This window comes from Triticum aestivum, chromosome 3D, assembly GCF_018294505.1.
Source record: "Triticum aestivum cultivar Chinese Spring chromosome 3D, IWGSC CS RefSeq v2.1, whole genome shotgun sequence".
Lineage (NCBI taxonomy): Eukaryota > Viridiplantae > Streptophyta > Magnoliopsida > Poales > Poaceae > Triticum > Triticum aestivum.
This window is the reverse complement of record NC_057802.1, coordinates 583,843,329-583,867,897: the sequence shown is the minus strand read 5'-3', so window position 1 is coordinate 583,867,897 and position 24,569 is coordinate 583,843,329. Positions and strand designations below refer to the sequence as shown.

General features: G+C 49.7%; 4 protein-coding genes across 4 annotated transcripts; all 4 read left to right on the top strand.

Moving 5' to 3' along the window:
* Nucleotides 1–1,676: 1,676 nt before the first annotated feature.
* Nucleotides 1,677–5,877, top strand: LOC123080698 (protein OSB2, chloroplastic; the record flags this gene model as incomplete). The annotated part of the gene is given in 8 exon segments (XM_044503632.1): nucleotides 1,677–2,011; nucleotides 2,556–2,694; nucleotides 3,238–3,391; nucleotides 4,059–4,159; nucleotides 4,261–4,423; nucleotides 4,495–4,563; nucleotides 5,308–5,369; nucleotides 5,460–5,877. Coding segments are annotated over 8 exon segments (1,173 nt in total), but the record flags the coding sequence as incomplete, so codon positions are not given.
* A 5,296-nt stretch (nucleotides 5,878–11,173) lies between these two features.
* LOC123076583 (L-type lectin-domain containing receptor kinase IX.1-like) lies at nucleotides 11,174–13,260 on the top strand. Its single transcript, XM_044498754.1, has 2 exons — nucleotides 11,174–12,591; nucleotides 12,678–13,260. The coding sequence occupies exons 1-2, from the start codon at nucleotides 11,174–11,176 to the stop codon at nucleotides 13,258–13,260; spliced, it is 2,001 nt and encodes a 666-aa protein (XP_044354689.1).
* Nucleotides 13,261–14,893: 1,633 nt separating this feature from the next.
* LOC123076582 (L-type lectin-domain containing receptor kinase IX.1-like) lies at nucleotides 14,894–16,947 on the top strand. The gene is made up of 2 exons (XM_044498753.1): nucleotides 14,894–16,257; nucleotides 16,356–16,947. Exons 1-2 carry the CDS (start codon nucleotides 14,894–14,896, stop codon nucleotides 16,945–16,947), a joined length of 1,956 nt encoding a protein of 651 aa, XP_044354688.1.
* A 5,111-nt stretch (nucleotides 16,948–22,058) lies between these two features.
* Nucleotides 22,059–24,131, top strand: LOC123080696 (L-type lectin-domain containing receptor kinase IX.1-like). Its single transcript, XM_044503630.1, has 2 exons — nucleotides 22,059–23,443; nucleotides 23,540–24,131. The coding sequence occupies exons 1-2, from the start codon at nucleotides 22,059–22,061 to the stop codon at nucleotides 24,129–24,131; spliced, it is 1,977 nt and encodes a 658-aa protein (XP_044359565.1).
* The last annotated feature ends 438 nt before the right edge of the window (nucleotides 24,132–24,569 follow it).

Here is a 24,569-nt window from a genome sequence, read left to right as displayed (position 1 = left end):
GAAATTGCAATCACACTAGTTCATCACATCTACATGATCACACACTAGTTCATCACATACTACATGATCTACACACTACATTCTACTACTACTAGAGGGGGGTGGGGGATCTCATGGCGGAGAGCTCGCGGCCGAGGACGACGCGGTGGAGGAGCTCAGTCCTCCTCGTCGGAGTTGACGAGATCGATGAACTTCTGCCTCTGCTCCTTGCGGATGCGCCACCACTCGTCGTCCTTGTCCTTCGCGACAAGGTTCGCCGCGACTGCCTGCTTGAGCATGAGGTCTTCGAGCTCCTCGTCGTGGCGCCGGCGCTCCGCCTCCTCGCGCGAGCTCCGTTCGGCATGCTATATACTTGTGGAACCATTCTTCATCAAATTGCCATGCTATATACTTGTCTCTTCCTATTTCTTTGAAGTTCCCGCTATTGGGCCGGGCCTTTTTCTCTTCCTATTTCTTTGAAGTGCCCGCTATTTGGGCCGGGCCTTTACTGTAGCATTCGACGCGATGAATCCTTTTTGTCTTGCTTAATGCGAGATATAGCAACAAACTACCACCAGGTTGAAAAACACAGCATCGGCCCAAAAAGACACCTCACATCAAAACAAGACCAGGCCATACAATAAAAATGCCATGGTGAATACAATGAATTTGCCATGGAACCAGTCTTCATCAAATAGCCATGTTCTATATGAAATATTTTTAGTAAACACAAATTTTTTGCAAATTGCCAAGTCATTTTGATCACCCGGTCGATCCAGTGCGGGGCGTTCGCCGCCTCTAGCATTTGACGTGTGTCCCTTGTGGACACCCCGCACCGCTCCATCCTTCTCATCCCTATCTCGAGCAGCAGAGACAACAACGACATGCTATTTCTTTCCCAATTTATTCTGGCCCTTCTTCCCCAACTCCCCATGACCTCCTATTGCGATTCGTGGCGTCGTTTCCGGTTACCTCCCGCCCTTCTCTTCTAGCACGGTGGTTGTAACTCTGGCAAACCAGTGATGCGACCGAAACACGAGATACATAGCTGGTTGCTGCCATCTGACGCCAATGTCATCCTCGCCCGTGGCATGGCCGCCGCCACCACCTCAACCTGCTGCAGCCGCCGACACCATCTCCTTCGCACCACGTGGCTCTATTGCAGGAAAGAAAAACTTACCAACAGAGCCTCCGTTGCAAACATTTCGGCAACACGGCCTTTGTTTCAAAAGGGTTCTGCAACGTGACCTTCTGATGGAGAAGAACACGGTTTGAATTGTGTTGCAGAGATCGAAAAAAGAAGGAAAGATTGAACAAGGCTGCCGTTGCAGAGAGTCGAGCGCAACACTGAATTTGTTGCAAGATCCGATTGAGTTTCCCTTGTACAAGCGAGAATGAGCCGGCCCTACGAGCCTCTGGACCACACCGGCCGGCCCGACGGGTCCGGTCCACTCCACTCCACGCACCGGCCCACTTCCACAAGCGAGCCCCCCACCGCAAGACGCCAGTCCAAACCTCGGAGGTTTGACCTTCCCCTTCTTCCTCCGCCTCCGGTCCAACTCCAAACCCCCGCCCCCGCCCCCTCTCCTCCCATCTCATTCTAGGGTTTAGGGTTTAACCGCCGACGCGCCACCATGCGCCACCTCGCCCGCCTCCTCAACCACCGCCTCCTCCTCCCCTCCACCGCCACCGCCACCTCCTCCGCCGCCGCGGCCTTCTCCACCTCCAAGCGCGCCTACCCCAGCCGCGCCAAGCCGCGCCCGCCGCCGCCCAGCGAGAGCCCCGCGGAGGACGCGGCCGGAGACGACGGGGACGCGCCCGCCCCGGCGGACCCCGCGGCGTGGCAGCGGGAGAAGGTCCCCAGCGAGCTGCCCCGCCCGCCCACCATCCCCTTCCAGCCCAGCGTCGCCAACGCCGTCCGCCTCGTCGGCACCGTCGGCGCGCCCGTGCAGCTCCAGCGCCTCCCCGACGGCCGCTTCTCTGCCGTCTCCGTGCTCGTGCAGGACCGCCGCGCCGACTTCCCCAAGTTCTGGTGCGATCATGTTTCGCTCCTCTTCTGTACCATACTGTGCGATTGCTTGCTAGTGTTTGGGTTCCAAGAGAGGGTGGATTAACAGTGCTACGTTGAATTGCGCTGAAATGAAATGAATTACGGGTAGAACGGAGAAACGACATTAGAACCAGTATGGGCAGGGTTAGATGCGAAAGGAACACATGACTTAAGTGAGATACCCCTGCTCTGTTTCAGATGTCTCTGTTCTGTTTTAAGTTGAAGTTACCCTGCTATTGGATCAAATTAAGTGTCCAGTGGAAGGATTTGTGATTGGACACTGTAAACTCTGACCACTAAATTGAATCCAAAATTGGTAGGGATCACTAGATGTTCGAGATGTGTCGGTGACTAGCATTAGTAGCGTATTGTAGTTCCAGTAATTAAAGTCTTTGATAGACAATTTTATTTTGTCTAGTTTTATGTTGTCATGTCCTAGAGAACTTATGTGTCTGAGTATCCATCCGTATTTCCAGTGCATAGCTCCATTTTCTCATTGTGGAGTTTGCCACTTTTTTACCTGCAGGATCCCTGTAATCTTTCAAGACGACTTGGCACAAATAGCTGCTTCTCACTTGCAAGAAAAGGACCTTGTCTATGTGTCTGGGCAATTAACTGGAGATGTTCCGCCATTCAAACATACTGATGGCCAAGCAAACATTCAGGTATACATCTATTCTATGTACTTTACTGCTGTTTTCTGCTTTCCCCTGTTATATGTAGAAGGTTAAGCATAAAGAAAGGGTAATCTTATTATCCTGCACGCCGAGTGTGTGTGGAGACCAGCAGCCCCCTACCTTGTACATACCTTATTTATTACTGATAAAATGACAAAGTCCTGGGTAATTGTACTACAATCACTTGTGAGAATGAATCACATGATGCTATCAAACGCACCCGACTGAATATGCAATCTGAGCTATGTAAGATTCGGCATTTGATGAACTGATGCTTATGTTTACTTCATGACATGACTTAGTAGGCCTTTGTTGATCTGATATTCTCTTCCTTCTTGTGACTTTTGAAGATTTCTGCTAATCGGACGAAGTAAAAGAAATGTTGCTCATTCTGCTGTACTAGTGAAACTTTCTTACTTTTGATTCAAAATTTGGTTCCTCTTTCCTAAAGAAAATTGGTTTCTTGTTTCTCTTGAACCACATTATAGTTTAGTTCTGAAACTAACTGAATTTTCTATATTTATATGCCAGGTTGTAGCACATTTGCTGTCATTTGTTGATAGTAAAGCTGTGGAAACGGATCTCATGGTGGATGAAGAGGAAGGGTTTATGGAGATTGCCGAGGCCGAAAAGAAAGTTGAACAAACCAAACCTGTCTCTAAATATCCAGCACGCACATTTTCAGGTGCTGGTTTGCTGCTCAGCTGTATCCAACCAAGCCCCAGTCTTATAGGCGATACTATTACATTGTTTGTGCTATGCCTGTGAGAAATTTACATTCCATTAGAAAAGGAAACAAAGTTGCACCCAATGTTTTTTTCCTTAGCTTATCTTTTTAAATTTAAGATATAGTTTAGTTGCAGTAAAATAGTAATCTTTCATGGAGTTCCATGCCTATCAGCAATGGACATACACGATCTAACAAGGACACCTTTCTGACAGCTTTGTTGCCATGTCCATCATTTCGTAACTGTCTGATAGTTCGGATGTTTTCCTGATGATGAAACCTTACCATTTTTCTGCATTAAGTTACAACTTCACGCATGCTGTCTACCGAATTAATAAGTTCAATTAAACTGGAAACCTCTTTATCTATACGCCTATACCTTGGTGTCAAAGTACTGCAGTAAGATATTTATATGCAGAAGTATTAAAAGCTGATATACCAGAATGAACTATTAAAATGTGCCTTTTTGGTCAGTCATATATGCTGCTTTCAATGGACAACATGGGAGGCTTAGTGCGTACTTAACTACAGCAAACACTTTTTTTCTATATTCACTAGTCCAATCCCAGTTATGTATGACAATATCCTTGTATTTTTTCTTGATGGTGTTATGTTTTATTCTCAGATTATAAAGCCAAACAGGACAAGTACAGAACGCTCTGGAATGATGTTCTTGCCGATCCACTTAATTGGACTGATAACCGGGCTGAGAAGGCGAATGGATCTGTGAGCATGTTGTTTATACATATGTGTTTACTGCCTTAAAAGTAAGAAGCAAAACTTGTGAGCCACTAACACTTGCAGCCATTTTTATTGGAATTGGGCAGAAAAATCCGAAGTATCCTGATTTTAAGAACAAGACAGCAGATGAGGCACTCTGGCTTGACTCAGCACCACATTATGTGCTAGAGAAGTTGGATGGTCTGACCTTTAATAGTGGCTACAATGCGGCTAAAACATATAAGCCTTTTAATTCTAGCATGGGGAAAGGTAAAACTTTAAGCATACGATTCTCCCTTTTCGTCTTAATTTTTTATACTAATATTCAGTATAAACAACAGGTACGAATACAGGTTGGAGTAAATTCAAGACAAGCCAAGCTGCCTCTCCTGAGAAACAAAAAAAGGAAGGTAGGTATAAATTTGTTTTTATTTCCTGTGTGTTCATTTTACTTTACCATCAATAGTCAAGTGGCTTGTGGAATACATCTTCTTTATCTCTACTCGTCATCTAAGCTGCTGTACCTGGTAGTTGCACAAGTGGCTTAAATACCATCTTTGTCTGGCTTGTGGATTACATCCCATTATCTCTACTTGCTTAAATATCATCTTTGCCTGTTTGCCTTCCTCTTTTTGCAATGGGATTATTTGTGCCGGAGGATCTACTATCTTTTCTTCTATAAATCATGTTTTTGTGTTCTGTCATCTTTAAGTTGTAAATACCCTCATGCATCTCTTGGTTCTTTAACCACACATAGGTTTTCCAAAGTATTTTTTGGAGGATTCTAATCTGTACAAACTTTTCCTACAAGGCCTGTTCGATTAATAGAATTGCAAGTAATAGTGATTTTCCTTGGCATTTATTTGCATTGGATTTCATAGGAAATCTTCATCCACTCCAGTCTGTTGGAACGTTTTTCCTATGCACAATCAAATATCTTTCGACCATGTAGTGTTCAAGATGACATGACACTATAATCATGCGTTTTGGAAATCATGTGAATCAAGGAGGTTATATGACTTACAATGTCCATGTTTCTTGATGTGTCTTGGCCAATCTTTCTACCGAAACCTACATATTCTTCTAGTCGGTAGTTTGCGCTTCACAGCCCGTGAGCATCTCTTTGCTGATGACGCCCATATTATTGCTTTCAGCGGAATTGTGGCGGAATCTGGTGGACAGTCCTCAAAGCTGGTGGGACAACCGAGCAGACAAGGTGAGTCTCGGAACATTTCGTCATGATTTATCTTTCTTTGTCTCCTCAGCTGGTCCTAAGGATTATTATTCGGTCATGTTTGAAATTCAGAGGTCACCTAAAGCCCCTGACTTCAAGCACAAGGACACCGGCGAGGCTCTGTGGTTGAGCCCCAAGACACCAAGTTGGGTTACAGATGCGCTGCCGCCGGTGAAAGGAGGTAGCAAAGGAGCTAGAAGGCCGGAGACCCTGCTCTCTTGACCTATCTGAGGTGGCCTTGGCTGTGACGTGCGTTGCCTCGGCTCTATTCTTTTGCTAAATATTCAGGCTGTCTCGGTTCTGCTAACTTATGCGAGTCAGGTAGAGACCACTCTCAAGATTGAAAAAAAAAATCTGCCTTAACGTCCAGCGCTGTCTCTGATAGCCATGTGGGTTGGGTTGGGCCGTCATAATTCTATGCCAGGATGTAAATAGCATTTCCATGTTGATGATTGGAATTCCAATGCATATTTATTCCGCTTCATACTTCTATCACCCGTGTAGTGCTACTGCTTTCAGTTTCAGGGCCGTGCTTGCAGCAAAATTACCTATAGAGGTAAAGTGGGCCTTGGGCGTCGCCCAGGAAACTGAAGCGGGCTTAGGCCTCCGATTTTTGGAGTAGAAGTATCTCCCGTTTACAACGGAACAGCAGAAAGGAGCAGCAAAAGCCCAAACAAAGAAACAAACGTGCTAGCTTGCAGATGGGTGTCTCAAACAAAAGAAAGAAAAACTTGAGCTATGCTTCAGATACTGGTCTGGTGGAATATTGTACTATCCGCGGATAGACCTGGTCAGATAGATGGCACATAGTTTTTCTCACCTATATACAGGAGATTGCGCAGAAAGGTTGTCATTTGGCTTATTAACAACCCCTTCTGTTTGACGGACATTGCTAGGGGATCATCGAGATTTGAAGTTATATATGGTGAGCTTGTTGACGAGCTTCTAAACAACACGACTGCAGCAAATGGCCGCTGCCATGAGGTTTTTCCACCGAATACACATCGTCATGCTCCTCTGCTACTCGATATGCTGACTCGATGAGTCAGCATACCAAACCGCATCTCCACCTCCTCCTTGTTCACGGATGGCTGCAGCAACATGACAAGCGTCGGGGACGTAGTCTTCATCGTAGCGGTGCCAGCAGTGGATGACTTCATGGCCTGGCTTCTTGCATAATTGACAGCGTGGCCTTCTGTTGGAAGAGGAGGAACCAACAGAGGCGTTGTAGCCACCCCCACCTGGACCGAAGCCGCCCCCATCTGAACCAGCAGAGGTGTTGTTGTTGCTGTTGTAGCCGCCCCCTCCAGAGTTGTTCCCGCGTCCACGCCCGCTGCTGCGGCTCCGCCCTTGATTGCCACGCCCACGGTTCGCACCACGACCGCGAGACACTGTATTGACAGAGGATTGCCGGAAGTTCATACCGTGCAGGAGAGTTAGGCGGGCGTCGAAGCTGAGCAGTTGGCTGAAAAGCTCCTGGACGGTGACGGGCTCAACTCATGTAGCAAGCACCGACACGACCGGGTTGTAGTCGAGGTCGAGGCCGGCGAGGACGTGGGAGACGATCTCGTGATCCTGGAGTGCTGCGCCGGTGCAGGCAACTTCGTCAGCAAGAATCTTAATCTTGGCTAGATAATCAGCCATGCTGAGGTTGCCTTTCTTCAGATTGGTGAGCTCGATCCTCGTATTGATGGCCTGAGCTTGGCTTTGCGCAGCAAAAGTGGCGTGGATGGCTGCCCATACCTGCGCCGTCGTCTCGAGAGTAACAACCCGTGCAAGAATTTCTAGAGAGAGAGAGAGAGAGCCCGTTAGATAGCCTTGGACTTGTTGTTGCTGAGCATACCAGAGGGAGCGTGCGTAGTTCACGATCTGCTCCTCCTTCCCGTCCTTGGTGACGGTGAGGCAATATCGAGCACGGGAACGTGCCATCCGCTTGCAGAAGCGGCAAATATGTCTGTGTCGGACAACCCATGGGCGATTGCCCGAACAGAATTTGTTTTGCAGTTGGTGGAGGGGTCCAGCTGCAATGGCGGTAGATAGGGACGTCAAAGATCGTAGGGATGGAGGAGAGGATCAAGAGTGTGTTAGCAAGGTGGGTCAGCCTTCTGCCCGGTGGCTCGTGTGTATGTTCAGTGTGGAGTACAATCTAGCTAGCTTCAAAGCTGTTTTGGTGTTTGAAAAAGCGATGCACTACTTTCCTACGTTATGACCGTTCGCTTTTGCTTTTTTTCTCTGTTCATTCAAATTCGAAGCAGCAGCGGTACCTTTGCCTGAAAGAAGAAGAGGAGATTGCAGCACCAGCCGAGATGGCCGCCTCAAAGGCCAGCCCCAGACCTCCGTCATCGTCGCTACCACAGCCACGCACTCAGCCTCCCTCTGCTCTCCCGTTTGTCCACCTCCGCCCGCTCCAACCTCTTCCACTTTGTCTTACTACCAACGCGCCCCTCCTTCACCTCGTCGGCTGGATCAGCACCTTCCAGCCGACCTCCTTCTCCGGCGACCTGGCCCTCCATCGCGTGCATGCATATCCCCAGCGACCTGGCCCTCCATCTCGTGCATGCATATCCCCGGCGACCTTGCTTACTCGAGACCACACATCTCTCGAGGGGTTTTCACCTGGCCGTGGCTGGGAGCATCAGGCTCGGCGTCAAGACCTTGATCACGTGGAGGCGGCACCAGAGGATCAGGCGGTCATCGCTGGCCATCTGCTCGGCTGACGCGAGGTCGCTGGAGCGGCTGGAAGCTTTCACACGGGGTTGCCAGCCTCCGCCACATAGTCGTCAACTCGTCATGCCGTGCTCAAAGCTAATGTCTATTAGTCTAAAGTCGCTGGCTTGTCGGATTTCCCACAGCTGAGGAAGACAGCTCCGCAGTCCTTGTTGGCGTCGCGCAGACTCGTGATGCTCGTTGGGGTACACCTTGAAGTATCAGTTCGTGCCGCTAGGCTGAAGTGGGTTGTGTGCGTGTACTCTCGGTGCGGAACGGCACCCAGGCCCTCGAGAAACCGCCAATATTGACCATGAGGGCTTCGACGGCTGTCGCCTACCCCGCCATTACGAGCGGTCCAGTCACCTCGGTGAAGCCGTTCTCGTCCTGGTGGACTGGCCGCTTCCAGCTCCCGCTGGTTGACGAAGCATATGATAGCCCTTGCTGCGGCCGTGGTCACAAATGGTCTGCTCCGAGCCTCCGACCTCACCGTGAACACGGCGTGCCTCCTGCTCTAAACCTACCTCCTGACTCACGTCCAGGATCTCTATAAACCTTGTTGGCGGCGTTAGGTAGCAAGATGGTTTCCCAGTTGTATACGACACAGGATGGAAACGAACATGGGCTTGTTATGTATGAATTCGGAAGGAAAGAAGAATCGGTGAAAGGCATTACCAAGAAAAAAACAGATGCGCGTTAGAGAGATTTGATGAGAGTACGTATTCATGGGTGGGCTGGACGATCTTATTAGAAAACTTATGGATTTTTTTTTCTATAGAGCGGCCTTTTGAATCTCAACCGTTCATCTTTATGGTTAACACAAATAAATGGATATAAAGGGATGACTTATGGTTATGAAGAACTATGAAAGCTTCCGTCCTTTATTATTAGGTATAGTTCGGTTGTCTCGGTTCTGCTAATATAACTTATGAGAGTCTGGTAGAGACCACTCAAGGTTAAAAAAAAAAAATCTCTGCCTTAACCTCCAGCGCTGTCACTGATGGCCGTGTGGGTTGGGTTGGGTTGTGCCTTCGTAATACTATGCCAGGATGTAAATAGCATGTCCAAATCGAGGGAGCAATTAGTTGACGAGCGCTTCTTCAGGAGCCTCACAATGATCAGCGCCACTTGGCGCGCTCTTAGCCATTCGCCACGTGTAGCGCTCTGGGCGCTCCCTCCGGATTTTGTTAAATTTTTACGCACGCGTTTTTGGATTTTTAAATGTTTTTTTTGGGTTTTTTTTTGACGTTTCGGTTTTCCACCGGTCTTCCTTAGCTTTTGGATAAAAAAAATTCGAAAAAAATTGCGCGAAAAAATGTGTTTTCTTTTTTTTCTTCCGCGAGAGTCGCGGTTTTGCTTTCCCGAGAGGCATGGTTTTGCTTTCGCGAGAGTCATGGCCGTGCCTCTCGGAAACGAAAAAAAAATGCATTTTCTATTTTTTTCTTTTACGGGAGTCACGGTTTTGCTTCCGCAAAAGGCACGGTTGTACTTTCGCAAAAGTCACGGCCGTGCCTCTCGGAAACGAAAAAAAACGCGTTTACTGTTTTTTTTCTTTCGCGAGAGTCACGGTTTTGCTACCGCGAGAGGCACGTTGTGCTTTTGTGAGAGTCACGGCCGTGCCTCTCGGAAACGAAAAAAACACGTTTTCTGTTTTTTTCCTTTCGCGAGAGTCACGGTTTTGCTTCCGTCAGAGGCACAGTTGTGCTTTCGCAAGAGTCACGGCCGTGCCTCCTCGAAAACGAAAAAAAACGCGTTTTCTCTTTTTTTTTCTTCCGCGGGAGTCACGATTTTGCTTCCGCGAGAGGCACGGTTCTGATTTCTTGAGAGGCACTGTTTAAGAAAACAAAATATTTTGAATAAACGGATCTACGAAAAAAAAGAAAACTCTCAGGTTGCGACAAGTGACGCACATGCAACGCGCCACTTGCCACAAATACTCCTCAACTAGTGATTTCGCCAAATCGAGCACGTCCTATGACCGACCCGTGGTGGTTGAGTTTGACGTACATGATTATTGAGGTCGACACGAGCAAAAGCCCAAACAAAAAAAACGAACACATACAACTTCTGAAGACTTCTTCAACTCTATGTATAGTCTTTAGCCGTGTGCGAAACAAACATGTTTTTTTTTCGAAAAGGGGGATCTCCCCTGCCTCTGCATCAGAGTGATGCATACGGCCATCTTATTAACGAAATAAAAGGTTCCAACAAGGTTCCAAAGTCTCCGACTGAAAAGTAATAAAAAGATAGCTCACACAGAGCTAAAGAGGCTGGACACACAGACTAGCCAAGATAAAACGCCACAACCGGCTGGCTAAAGATAGACAGGTAAACTAATTGCCTATCCTATTACATGACCGCCATCCAAACCGGTTGAAGATATCCCGAGCTACCATCTCCCAGCGGATAGATCCAGTAACCAAATGCTCACTGGCCTCCATCGGAGTGAGTAGCGACCATGAACGGATCACGGCCGTGGCTCGGAAAATAACCTGCAAAAAGTGAATACGTGATGTTCTGTTAAAAACCAAATCATTTCTGCAAGTCCAGATAGTCCACAACAAAGTGCAAACTCCAACACGAATATGTCTCGCTAATTCAGGCTCAATCCCAGTGAGCCATGTCCCAAATAACGTAGTGACAGAATTCGGTGGAGTAATATTAAAAATAATGTGAACCGTCCGCCAAAGTACTCTGGCAAACGGGTTTATAAAGCGAACCTGAAAGCCTGTTTCGAATTGAAAAAGAAAATAAACACCACAAAGGTGCTAGCTAGCATGCTGACGATACTTGATCGTCAGAAAAACATATGCTTCAGACTTGGTCAGACAGCACTTGGTACCTTTTCTCACCTAGGAGTTCCCGTGTTGTCGTTTGGCCTATACCTTTCTGTTTAACGGACATTACCAGAGGCCATTGTGACCTGTACACAGGATGTGCGCCCAATGTGACGTCCAGGTCAGAAGATTTGAAAGCTCGCTGTTCGTCTGCATCGCTAAATATTTATTGAAGATTTCGATGTCAGAAGTTCTATATGATGTGTGTTCTGTTGACCCACTTCCAAACACACGCCGCAGCAAATGGCTGCCGCTGTGAGCTTCTCCCACCGAATACAGATCTTCATCCTCCTCTGCTACTCGACATGGTCTTCTCTGCATCTGCATCGTGCTACCGCGCTTTCTTTTATCTCCAACTTCGCCGATCCCGACTACGACGCCCAAGACCTCAGTTTCCAGGGTGACGCATACTACGACGCCCAGTCTCGCATGATCCAACTCACAAGAAACGGCGATGGCACAAGCGTCAATAACAGCGTAGGCCGAGCGTTCCTTACGACGCCCATGCCGCTCTGGGATACCGTCACCGGCGAGCTCGCCCGCTTCACCACCTCCTTCACCTTCCAAATCAAGGTAAGCAATGCAACCACTGGCGATGGCTTGACATTCTTCCTCGGGCGTTATCCTTCGTCGAGCATTCCCAATGTCATACGCGATATGGGCGGAGGGAACCTCGGCCTCTTCAACAAAATCGCTGGCACGGTGGCGACCGGCGACGACCGAGCCGTGGCGGTTGAGTTTGACACCTTCTTCAACGATAATTTCGACCCCAGTGGCAGCCACATGGGCATCGATGTCAATTCCATTGTCTCGCAGGTGTACACCAACGCGACTGTGCCTGGCAAGAACCTAACGTCTGGCTTTCTGATGAGTTGCCAGATTAGCTACGGCAACGACACAAAAAGACTAGCGGCCGTTCTCCAGATCGGCGACGTGACCTACAGTGTCAGCACGAGTGTTGACCTGAGGCAGGTCTTGCCCAGTGTGGTGGCCATCGGCTTCTCGGGTGCCACTGGGGATGCCGTCGAGTTACACCAAATAATGTCCTGGTCATTTAACTCCACCTTGGATCTGCGGCCTGCGCCAGCGCCTGCACCGTCCGAGATCCCGGTGCCTACTCCCAAGAGCTCCAAGGTTCACCTGTGGAAGCTGCTAGTAGAGGTAACTGGACCAGTTATTGCAGTTATCGCAATCGTGTGCATCTTTGTTGGCGTCCACCGATGGCAGCTATGCATGAGGAAGAAGCAATGCAGAGCACTCGCCAGGGGCCTTGGACATATCGATTATCATAAGCTGGCGCGTGCGACCAACAATTTCGCCAAGGAAACCAGGCTCGGGCAAGGAGGTTCCGCCTTTGTTTATAGGGGCCAACTGACAAGCCCAAGTAGACCGGTGGCAATAAAGAGATTCAAACCGGCGGCCTCCGGGCAGGGGAGGCAGGCGTTCGAGGACGAACTCAGGATCGCCAGTCGCCTGAGACACCGGAACCTGGTCGAATTGATAGGTTGGTGCTACGACGACAAGAGGAACCCAATTGAGTTTTTATGCTGGTGGCGGAACGACAGGCACACACGTCTCTTTCTTGTGTATGAGCTCTTGCCACAAGGTAGCCTTGATCAACACCTACATGGGGGCAACAATTGGTTACCATGGGACAAGAGGTATGTAGTTCCATCTCCAGAGCATTTACATCAATGAAACTTAATTTCTTTTTGATGTAATAATGGTAACATGCTTTGACAACCAGGTACGAGATCATCCTCGACCTAGGTTCTGCACTGCAATACCTCCATGTAGATTGCGAGCAACAACAGCAGTGTATCGTACATGGTGATATCAAGTCGAGCAACGTACTGCTTGACACTTCATACGGTGCCAAGTCAGGCGACTTCGGATTAGCAAGATTTGTTGACCATGAAACCGGATCACAGACGACAGATGTCTTACAGGGCACTTATGGGTACATAGACCCTGTGTTCATCGACACAAGCCAGCGGAATATGCAGTCAGACATCTACAGTTTCGGCATTGTCCTACTAGAGATGGTTTCTGGAAGGGACCCAACGGTGCGTCTCCCTGATAAGCCCCCACTGTCGTCATGGGCAAGGAGTTTGTACCATGGGAATGCTATCTTGGAGGCCGCAGATAGCAGGCTGATAGGCGATGAGTCCACTGCTGGGAGACAACAGATGGAGCGGGTGCTACTTGTTGGGCTCTTGTGCGTGCACCAAGACCTGAGCAGCCGTCCGTCCATTACCCACGCCATGGATGCCCTGCGATCGGATGAGCTGAAATTGGACATCACTCCCCTTGCGCCCATGATGCATTGACGCTCTCGCCGCCATAGCCTTTCTAGTTCAGGCTTCTAGTCTGGAAAATCACGGTCACAGATTGAGTCGAGATGTAACGAGAATAGGAATCATGTAATAGAAATCTGGATGTGTGCGTCAACCGATGTAGAGGCCGAAAGCCTGATTTTCTTTTCAAAAAATAAAAAACAAAGGCCACCACTCTGGCACCGGCTTGCTTCCAATTTAGGGGCAAGCATTTGTAACAACTAATAGTATGCTGCAGGTTCATTAGGGACCGAACCTCCAGAACAGATAGGCTGATCGTTGCACGTGCAGCCTAGTGCCTCTGTGGGACGTTGCCACCGGGCACCGGCAAGCTCACTCGATTCACCACCTCCTTGCACCTTGGAATCAAGGCAAACAGTGCAATCAGTGGCGACAGTTTCACTTTCTTCCTCGGGCATTATCCTCCGACGAGAATTCCCAACCCCCTCGAGGACTTCCGGAACCTCAGCCTCTTAACATGTACACGACCAGTGATGATCCGAGTCGTGGCGGTGTAGTTCGATATGTAAATGAAGTTCTTACCTTCCTTCGTCTCTCCTTTCAAGGAAAGACGGATAGAGTTTCTGCCTCCCATCGGCGGCGCCGTCGACCTGCCATGTTTCCTGTGGCCTTAGGGTTATGAGTGCGAGGTGAATCTTGGTCCTTGCCTGCGGGAGGACTCCGTTTTTAGGTGCTTCAAGTTTTCTTAGGATTTGTGTCCTGCTTAGGAAGGTGAGACGACGGCGGCTACCTAGTGATGGAATAAGTTTCTCCCCGGCTAGCCCCCGTTCCGGTGATGCGTCTAGCATCGTCGGAGGGCGTGCTGAGGTGTGTCTCCGGCGGATCTCGTGAGATTCGGTCAGTGGTTGTCTTTGGTATATCTACCCGGATCCGGTCTTTATTCGTCTTTGTTCGTGTGTCTTCATGTTGGATTCTTTCGATCTACGCTTCTCTTCATCGATGGCGCTTGCTGTTCTGATGCGTTGGTCCTATTGGGCCTTAACATGATGACTTCCCGACTGTCTACTACAACATGTTGTGCCCGGCTCCGGCGAGGGAGGGGTGATGATGGCGGCGCCTTCTGCTTCCTTCAGTGCTTGTAGTCGTCGCTAGATGGACTACGGATTTAGACACAATTTTTATAATTTCTGGTGTTCGTTGTACTTTCATGATTGAAGATGAATAGATTGAAAGTTTTTCGAAAAGAAAAAATCTCTAACAAACAAACAAACACGTCCAGCTTCCGAGGACTTCATCAACTCCATGTATCGTTTGGCCCAGTGCTTTATTTATAACAAAGTAGGGTAAAAACCTCTTTTGAACTGAAAAAAAGAAACAAACACCACAAACGTGCTTGCTAGCTAGCGAACTGACGGATACTTGGTCGTCGGAATAACATATGCTCCAGGCTTGGTCAGACAGCACATAGTGCCTTCTTTCTGACCTAGGAGATAGCGCAGAAAGTTGTTGCGGCGTTGTCGTTTGGCTTGTACCTTCTGTTTAACGGACATTACCAGAGGCCATTGCGACCCGTACTCAGCATGTGCGTGCAACGTTTGAAGATTTCGAGGTCGGAAGTTCTATATCATGCGTGTTTGTTCACGAGCTTCCAAACACAACGTAGCAAATGGCTGCTGTGAGCTTTCCCCACGGAATACAGATCTTCATGCTCCTCTACTACCCGATATGTTCTCTGCACTTGCCACATGCAACCTCGCTTTCCTTTAGCTTCAACTTTTCCCAGCCCGGTGGCTACGACGCCCAAAACTTCAGCTTCCAAGGCGACGCATACTACGACTCCCAGTCTCAGACGATCGAGCTGACGAAAGCCGGCGGGAGTCCAAACATCCAGAACAGCGTAGGCCGGGCGTTGTACGCGCAGCCCGTGCCGCTGTGGGATGCCATCACCGGAGAGCTGGCCCGGTTCACCACCTCCTTCACCTTCGAAATCAAGGTAAACAGTGAACTCAGTGGCGATGGCATGACTTTCTTCCTTGGCCATTACCCTCCGACGAGCATTCCCGATCCCCTCGACAATGGCCGGAACCTCGGCCTCTTCAACAAAAGCGTCGGCACGGTGGCGACCGGCGACAACCGAGTCGTGGCGGTTGAGTTCGACACGTTCTTCAACGTTGAGTCCGACAACAGCGACAGCCACATGGGCATCGACGTCAACTCCATCATCTCCCGGGCGTACACCAACGTGGCCGTGCCTGGAAAGAACCTCACATCGAACCTCCCAATGACTTGCCACATCAGCTACAGCAATGACACAAAAATCCTTGCTGCTGTTCTCCAGATCGTCGACGTGACCTACCGTGTCAACACAAGTGTTGACCTGAGGCAGATGCTGCCTAGTGTGGTGGCCATTGGCTTCTCGGGTGCTACTGGCGTGGCCGTCGAGCAACACCAAATAATGTCCTGGTCATTCAACTCCACCTTGGATCCGTCGCCTCCACGGAGGAACCCCAAGATTCCGTGGAAACTACTAGTAGAGGCAACCGGACCAGTTATCGTTTTTTTGGCGATTGTGTGCATCTTTGTTGGCGTCCGACGACGGCAGCTATGCACGAGAAAGAAGCATTACAGAGCTCTTGCCAGAGGCCTTGAACATTTTGATTATCATAAGCTAGCGCGTGCAACCAACAAATTCTCACAGGAGAACAAGCTCGGGCAAGGAGGTTCCGCCTCTGTTTATCAGGGCCAACTGACAAGTAGACATGTGGCCATAAAGAGATTCAGGCCAGTAGCATCGGGCGAAGGGAGGAAGGCGTTCGAGGACGAACTCAGGATTGCCAGTGGCCTGAGGCACAAGCACCTAGTCGAATTGATAGGCTGGTGCTACGATCGCAAGAGGAACCCGATTGAGTTCGTATGCTGGTGGTGGGACGACAGGTACACACGTCTCTTTCTTGTGTATGAGCTTTTGCCACAAGGTAGCCTCGATCAACACCTACACAGGGGCAAAAGTTGGTTACCATGGTCCAAGAGGTACGCATTATAATTCCATCTCGAGAGCATTCACATCATTGCATGCAACTTCATTTTATCTCGGTACATAATGAATGGTTACATGCTTTTACAAGCAGGTATGAGATCATCCTCGACCTAGGATCTGCACTGCAATACCTCCACGTAGATTGTGAGCAAGGCCAACAATGTATCGTACACGGCGATATCAAGTCCAGCAACGTGCTCCTTGGGTCTTCATACGGTGCGAAGTTGGGTGACTTCGGATTGGCAAGGTTTGTTCACCATGAAACTGGGTCACAAACCACAGATGTTCTGCAGGGCACTTATGGATATATAGACCCTGTGTTCCTCGACACCTGCCAACGGAACAGGCAGTCAGACATATATAGTTTTGGCATTGTCCTACTAGAGATGGTCTCCGGAAGGGATCCAACAATGTGTCTCCATGATAGGCCTCCATTGTCATCATGGATAAGGAGTTTGTACCATAGGAATGACATCCTAGACGCCGCAGATGAGAGGTTGATAAGCGGCGAGTCCAATGTCACGCGTCAACAGATGGAGCACACGTTACTCATTGGGCTCTTGTGCGTGCACCGGGACCTGAGCATACGACCGTCCATCACCCACACCATGGAAGCCCTGCGATCGGAGGAGCTGACATTGGACATTGCTCCCCTAGCGCCTGTGACACTCTTGCTGCCATAGCCTTTGTAGTTCAGGATTTAGTCCAAAAATCAACAAAGTAATACCAGATACACGTATTCTTTTTTTGTTGATACCATAAATATATTCAATGGATACATATTGAGTCGGGATATATTGGGAATAAGAATCATGTGCTACAAAGCCGGATGTATGCATCAACTGATGACCTGCACAATTGAAAAATGGCTACATTTCCTTGATGCTAGTACAAATGCGTTTCTTATGCTTTATATGGTTTTTATAAATATTTTAACCATTTTTTCCCATACTGTATGCTTGTATGAAACTATAAATCACAATATCTAGTAACAAAAATAAAAAGGTGAACATATTTTCACGTGCTCTCATGTGGATAGTAAATTCAAAAAAATACTAAAAAACCAAAAGAATATGAAATTTTGGGGTATCAAACTTGTCGAACATTCTACTCACGTACGAAGTTTCGTGAAGGAATGTCACCCGGGTTATGTGGTAGTGCAGAAACTTCATACGTGAGTAGACCGGTCGACTATGTATGTTTCAATGAAAGTATGCCACCTGGGAATCTTAGTCAAATAGTGCTTTGCTTTGATTTTGTCTGAAATTGTGTTGATGTCTTTTCTTTGTAAAACTTCATACGCGATTATACCAGTCGACAATGTATGTTCTAAAAAGTTCAGTTTTTTATATTAATTTACTATTCATAAAGGGTTCCCGTGGAGCCATGTTCCACAAATCCGTGTCCTAGTTTAGTTGACCAACTTAACTTTAAGCATAAACATACATTGCTTGTATACATAAATTGAGCCTCCTCTCTATCCACCAGCCCCCATATCAAACCATATAGTATAGTTTTTTTAGGGTAAACCATATAGTATAGTTTCATTAATCAATCAACATAGTATTTCTGTAAAATTGAAAAAAAAACTTAGTTACACCTAGAATTAAAATCATTATTCATAAATGAATCCGCTAATAGTTAGACATCAAAGAAGGAGCACCTCGTATTGTTTTTGGCGGATCTTCACAAAAAAAATATCAAATGATTGATATATAAACCTTATGTTCTATATATCAACCTGTTTCATCATTTATTCTATTGTAATTATTTTATTCTATTAGTGGAATGCCATGCATTTAGATGATTCTGTGGCACGAACAACTGATTCAAGTCTATTCCTAAATTCTGCTTTGTATGTACTCTATATGGAGTTCTAACTGGTTTATTGACCCGGCTCTTAAATATCATATAGCCAACACAAACGGCCTTTTTGCGAGGCTAGTGTATTATGGAGGGTTTTTTTTCCGCATGAAACCACCCAAATTATGTAATAAGAATTTGGATGGATTTATTTTCAAGTTCAAATTTTAGAAAGCCAACGACAGGGTGTGTTGGTCAGTTCTACAACAAGCATGGTAGATGAAGGGTTTCTCTTTGATTTGGAGAGGGCTTGGCTTGATAATTTCTTTAGAAAGGTAGTGTTTCCATTGAAGTAAATGATGATGCCGAACAATTTTTCAATCTAGGAAAGGGCTATGTCAAGGGGATCCTTTATCGCATATTATTTCTAATACAACTAATCATCAACCCGCGCATCAGTACAAGCTTGTTATTTTCTATGGAAATTAAATATTTTTTCGCATTTATTAATTTTTTGATAGATTTTCATTAGAGGGGTTTCATGATTATACATAAGGAATAGTCTTTGCCATTTAACTTTACTAGACCATGACAGTGCTCGTTGCAGCGCTCCCTCTATGTTTACAATTTAATGATAGGATTCTCAATATTTTTTTACAATATAATGATGGAAATTTACATAAATATATGAAGCCCTTAGACTAAATTGGAAAGTAGTGCTATTTTACTATCCAAGGGAAGCAAGGAAGCACAGGTATTGCATTGATAGAAGCTACCTCTCAGTTTAGCGACATTAAAGCTCTAGGACCGCCTATTAAATAAATCTTCACGTCTATACATTACTGGAATTAGCTTATTTGCCGTCTGCCCACCTTTTGCCGTCCGCTTGCTGACGGTAAAGAAGGTCTTTGCCGTCAGCCATAAGAAAACGGACGACAAAGATGTGGCTGATGGCAAACAAAGTCTTTGCCATCAGCCAGTTCTTTGCCGTCCGCTGGCTGACGGCAAAGAATCTTTGCCGTCCGCTAGCATACGGCAAAGAGGTGGGTGGGTCCAGTTATTGTTTAACCAACTCAAGCCCATCGGCCCCACCTCTTTGCCGTCCGCAAGCGGACGGCAAAGAATCTTTGCCGACCGTTGGCGGGCGGCAAAGAAGCGGTTACGTTAACGGCCGTCCCGCCCCCCTCTCTTCTCTCCACTCTCTCATTCCTCCCTACCCACACCCGCGCCGCCGCCGCCGACCCCGTCTGCCGTAGCCGGCCGCCCCACCACCCCGCACCCCTTCCCTGTGCCCCCCCGACCTCCACCGCACCCCCGCCGCGCCTTCCACGTCGCCCCGCCCCCCCGCCCCCTCTCCTCCGTCGCCATCCCCCACCCACACCGGCCCGCGCCGCCGCCGCCGACCTAGTCCGGCGTAGCCGGCCGCCCCGCCGCCCCGCACCCCTCCCCGACCTCCACCGCGGCCCCGCCGCCTCTTCCACGTCGGGCAGCCGCGCCGCGGCCATCCCCGCCCCGTTGCCGTCCCCGCCCCGTCCCGCCGCGGCCGTCCGGCCTCCCCCTCCACCGGGTCGCCGCCTCCTCCAGCGGCCGCCGCAGCCGCCCGGCCTCCCCCTCCACCAGGTGAGCTCCTCCCTTTTTTGTTTAATTAGTTTCTTTTTGTTTCTTTTAGTTTAGTTTCTGTTTTAGTTATAGTTATAGTTATAGTTATAGTTTTAGTTTATTTTAGATTAGTTTTAGTTTTAGTTTATTTTAGATTAGTTTTAGTTTTAGTTTATTTTAGTTTAGTTTATTTTAGATTACTTTTAGTTTTAGTTTAGAAGAAGAAGTAGAAGGAGGAGGGAGGAACAGGAGGAGGGAGAAGAAGAAAGAAGAAAAGAAGAAGAAGAGGAAAAAGAAGGAGAAGAAGAAGAAGAAGAAGAAGAAAGAGGAGAGGAGGAGAAGAAGAAGAGAAGAAGAAAAGGAAAAAAGAGACCCCGACCCGACCCCCGACACCCGATCGACACCCCGACACCTCGGCATGACACCCGACCCCGACCCCCGACCCCCGACACCCTGCACCACACCCCGACCCCGACCCCGACCCACGACCAACCGACACCCTGACACCACACCCCGACCCCGACCCCGAGCCCGACACCCCGACCCCGACACGACACCCCGGCACGACACCCCGACCCTGACACCCCGACACCCTAACACCACACCCCGACCCCGACCCCGACCACCGACACCCCGACACCTGACACCCCGACCACCGACACCCTGACACCACACCCACCCTTACCCCTGACCCCCGACACCCTGACACCACACCCCGACCCCGACCCTGACACAGCTAGGGTTTCGCTCGTGGTCGTCCGATCTGATCGGACGGTCCAGCGCCCTTTTAGCTGGATCAAAACTGCCTCCCCCTCGCGCGCCGCTCGCCTCTCAGCCTCTCGCTCCCGTCCTCTCTGTCGCGCCGCTCTCGCCCGCTCGGGGCAGAGCTCACTTCACTGGCCACCGGCCAGCCGCCGACGGCGAGTCTGCCCGGCGCGGCGCACTCTTTCTCTTCCCTCTTTCGTTTCCTCCCTCCAGCTTCCCTTTTCTGTTGCAGAGAGGACTAGGGGCGAGCCCTTCCTCTGATTTGTCGCTCTGTCCCGAACGCGTGGGCATCGCGCCGCGCCCAGGGCGCTGGCGATGGCGTCGACCGGCCACCGCGCCGCGCGGGCCTCCTTTTCCCTACGCCCTCCGTTCCTCCCTGCACCCTCCTGTAACAGAGAGAGAGAGAGGCAGGGCTGAGCCCTCCTTTGCTCCACTACGCGCGACGGCGCCGGTGGAGGAGCTTCGCCCCGGCCGCTGGCAACGGCATCAAAACCACCGCGCCGCGCGAGCCTAGGCTCCTGCCATCTATTCCACCCCTTCCTTGTTTCTCTGTTTCTCCACCACCCACTTCTCCTCTCTGTGTTCACCGAGGACAACCACGGCGTGAAGCAGCGGTGCCCCCTCTGTCCCCCTTGCCGGTGTGCGCGAGCTCCCGTGGGAGAGCGCGCCGCCGTCAAGCGGTGCGGTGGTGGTGCCCTTTTGCCCCCTTGGGGAGGCTGTGTTCTTCTTCCCCGCACCTCGGCTTGCCGATGCGTGTGGGGATCGAGAGGAACGGCGCGGCCTTGCGGCGGCGCGATTTCTTTGCCCTTTGCCCCTATTGTTCTTTTAGGGTTAGGGTTCTTTGGGGGGGGGATCTCTTTTCTTTTTCTTTTTCTGTTGTTGTTTCTTTGTACCGAAATCAAACTAGCCCGATCTGGCTGATACCATTGATAGTTCTTTAGATCGGAGTAGGCTAGTAGATCCGGTGAACCTACCTTGTCCAGCAGCAGATGAACTCGAGCTGGAGGCCATTGTGGTGCTGGGGCGCACGGCGATGGCGGAGAGTGGGCGAGGCGATGGAGCTTCCCGTGAGCACCGCGCTAACCCTAGATCGGTAGGGATTGTAGGTGGGGATTGTGGCAGCGATTAACCTCGTGAATAGCACCCCGGCCCCCACCTCTGTTTATATAGCGCGGGTCACAGGGGCCCACCAACCATGGTTTGGTTGGGCGCCCCCGATCAGGGCGCGAGTCAAGGGCCCGTTCGACCCGTTGGGCTCGAACGGGAGAGAGATCAACCTAACAAATCCATCACCGGTTCCCGCAAAAAAGCATCACCTATGCAAGACCCCAACAAAAGTAGTTGCCGAGCTAAAAATGCAGCCTGGTCGCAACAAAAAACTAACCGGTTGTAGATAAGGGAGCGGGGACAAAAGCAATGCCTGGGCCCCAAATGCGTGTGGCGTGCACTTGGCCGGTCGGTCGGATAACAAGGTTTTCTTAGTTACAACGGGCCTAGGTTCCCATGGTTCAAAAATGGTTCTCGGTCACTCGGACTCAACAACTTTTTTCTCTATACGCATTGAACAATTTTCAAATGCTTGTTTAACATTTTTTAAAGTATTTTCCGCAAAATTATTATGCAGCAAATGGCCGCTGCCATGAGGTTTTCCCACCGAATACAGATCTTCATCCCCCTCTGCTTCCTGACATGGTCTTCTCTGCATCTGCCTCGTGCTACTGCGATTTCTTTTAACTCCAACTTCTCCGACCCCGACTACGACGCACAAGATTTCAGTTTCCAGGGTGACGCATACTACGACGCCCAGTCTCGCATGATCCAACTCACAAGAAACGGCGATGGCACAAGCGTCAAGAACAGCGTAGGCCGAGCGTTCCTTGTGACGCCCATGCCGCTCTGGGATACTGTCACGGGCGAGCTCGCCCGCTTCACCACCTCCTTCACCTTCCAAATCAAGGTAAACAACGCAAACACTGGCGATGGCTTGACATTCTTCATCGGGCATTATCCATCGGCGAGCATTCCCAATGTCAAACGTGAGATGGGCGGCGGGAATCTCGGCCTCTTCAACACATCCCCCGGCACGGTCGCAACCAGCGATGACCGAGCCGTGGCGGTTGAGTTCGACACATACTTGAACGATGGCTTTGACACCAGCAGCAGTCACATGGGCATTGATGTCAACTCCATTGTCTCATGGGCGTACACCAACGCGACCGTGCCTCGTAGGAACCTAACGTCTGGCCTCCCAATGACTTGCCACATCAGCTACGGTAACGACACGAAAGTCCTAGCGGCCGTTCTCCAGATCGGCGACACAACATACCGTGTCAACACCAGTCTTGACCCGAGGCAATTCTTGCCTAGTGTGGTGGCCATCGGCTTCTCGGGTGCCACCGGTGTGGCTGTCGAGCTACACCAAATAATGTCATGGTCATTTGACTCAACCTTGGACCCGCGGCCTGCACCGAAGAGCCCCCCTCCTACACCAAAGATCCTGCTAGTGGAGGTAATAACTGGACCAGTTATTGGAGTTATAACAATTGTGTGCATCTTTGTTGGCGTCCGTCGATGGCAGCTATGCACGAGAAAGAAGCGTTATAGAGCTCTCGCCGGGGGCATTGGACATATTGGTTATCGTAAGTTGGCGCATGCGTCCAACAAATTTGCAGAGGAAAACAAGCTCGGGGAAGGAGGCTCTGCCTCTGTTTATCGGGGCCAACTGGCAAGTCCAAGTAGACCGGTGGCGATAAAGAGATTCAAGCTGGCAGAATCGGGTGAGGAGAGGAAAGCGTTTGAGGACGAACTCAGGATTGCCAGTCGGCTGAGGTACCGGAACCTTGTCGAATTGATAGGCTGGTGCTATGACGGCCAAAGGAACTTGGTTGAGTTTATATGTTGGTGGCGGGATGACAGGTACACACGTCTCTTCCTTGTGTATGAGCTTTTGCCACAAGGCAGCCTTGATCAACACCTACACAAGGGAAACAGTTGGTTAGCATGGTCCAAGAGGTACGCATTATAATTGCATCTCGAGAGCATTCACATCCTTGTATGCAACTTCATATTTTCTAGATACGTAATGGATGTACATGCTTTGACAAACAGGTACGAGATCATCCTCGACCTAGGGTCTGCGCTGCAATACCTCCATGTAGACTGCGAGCAAGGCCAACAATGTATCGTACACGGTGATATCAAGTCCAGCAACGTGCTTCTTGGGTCTTCATACAATGCCAAGTTAGGTGACTTCGGATTGGCAAGATTTGTTCACCACGAAACTGGGTCGCAGACCACTGATGTCGTGCAAGGCACTTACGGATATATTGACCCTGTGTTCGTGGACACGAGCCAACGGAACAGGCAGTCAGACATCTACAGCTTCGGTATTGTTCTACTAGAGATGGTCTCTGGAAGGGACCCAACAACGCGCCTCCATGATATGCCTCCATTGTCGTCGTGGGTAAGAAGTTTGTACTACAACAATGCGGTCCTTGAGGCCGCAGATGACAGGCTGATAGGCGGCGAGTCCAGTACCGGGCGACAACAGATGGAGCGTGTGCTACTTGTCGGGCTCTTGTGCGTGCACCAGGACCCGAGCAGCCGGCCGTCCATCACCCACACCATGGATGCCCTGCGATCGGAGGAGCTGACATTGGACATGACTCCCTTGGTGCCGGTGACACTCTCGCTGCCATAGCCTACAGGGGGGGGGGGGGGGGGGGGGGGGGGCAAGGGGGAGGGGCAAGGTGGAGTTAAATGTCACGGTCATTTAACTCCACCTTGGATCCGCGGCCTGCGCCTGCACAGGGGAGCTCCGAGATTCCACCGCCTATGCCGAAGAGCCCCGAGATCCCGGCGCCTACGCCCAAGAGCTCTAAGGTTCCGCCGCCAGCGCGGAAGAACATGTGGAAACTGCTAGTAAAGGTAACTGCACCAGTTATTGGAGTTATTGCAATCATGTGCATCTTTGTTGGCGTCCATCGATGGCAGCTATGCATCAGGAAGAAGCGATGCAGAGCTCTCGCCAGGGGCCTTGAACATATTGAGTATCATAGGCTGGCACTTGCGGCCAACAATTTCGCTGAGGAAACCAGGCTCGGGCAAGGAGGTTCCGCCTTTGTTTATAGGGGACAAC

Excerpts from the sequence above, each read along its gene's own strand:
- LOC123076582 (XM_044498753.1), top strand. The coding sequence starts at position 14,894 with ATGGCTGCTGTGAGCTTTCCCCACGGAATACAGATCTTCATGCTCCTC. Across the intron at positions 16,258-16,355 it reads TGGTTACCATGGTCCAAGAG|GTATGAGATCATCCTCGACC; the intron begins GTACGCATTATA and ends TTTTACAAGCAG.
- LOC123076583 (XM_044498754.1), top strand. The coding sequence starts at position 11,174 with ATGGCTGCCGCTGTGAGCTTCTCCCACCGAATACAGATCTTCATCCTC. Across the intron at positions 12,592-12,677 it reads TGGTTACCATGGGACAAGAG|GTACGAGATCATCCTCGACC; the intron begins GTATGTAGTTCC and ends TTTGACAACCAG.
- LOC123080696 (XM_044503630.1), top strand. The coding sequence starts at position 22,059 with ATGGCCGCTGCCATGAGGTTTTCCCACCGAATACAGATCTTCATCCCC. Across the intron at positions 23,444-23,539 it reads TGGTTAGCATGGTCCAAGAG|GTACGAGATCATCCTCGACC; the intron begins GTACGCATTATA and ends TTTGACAAACAG.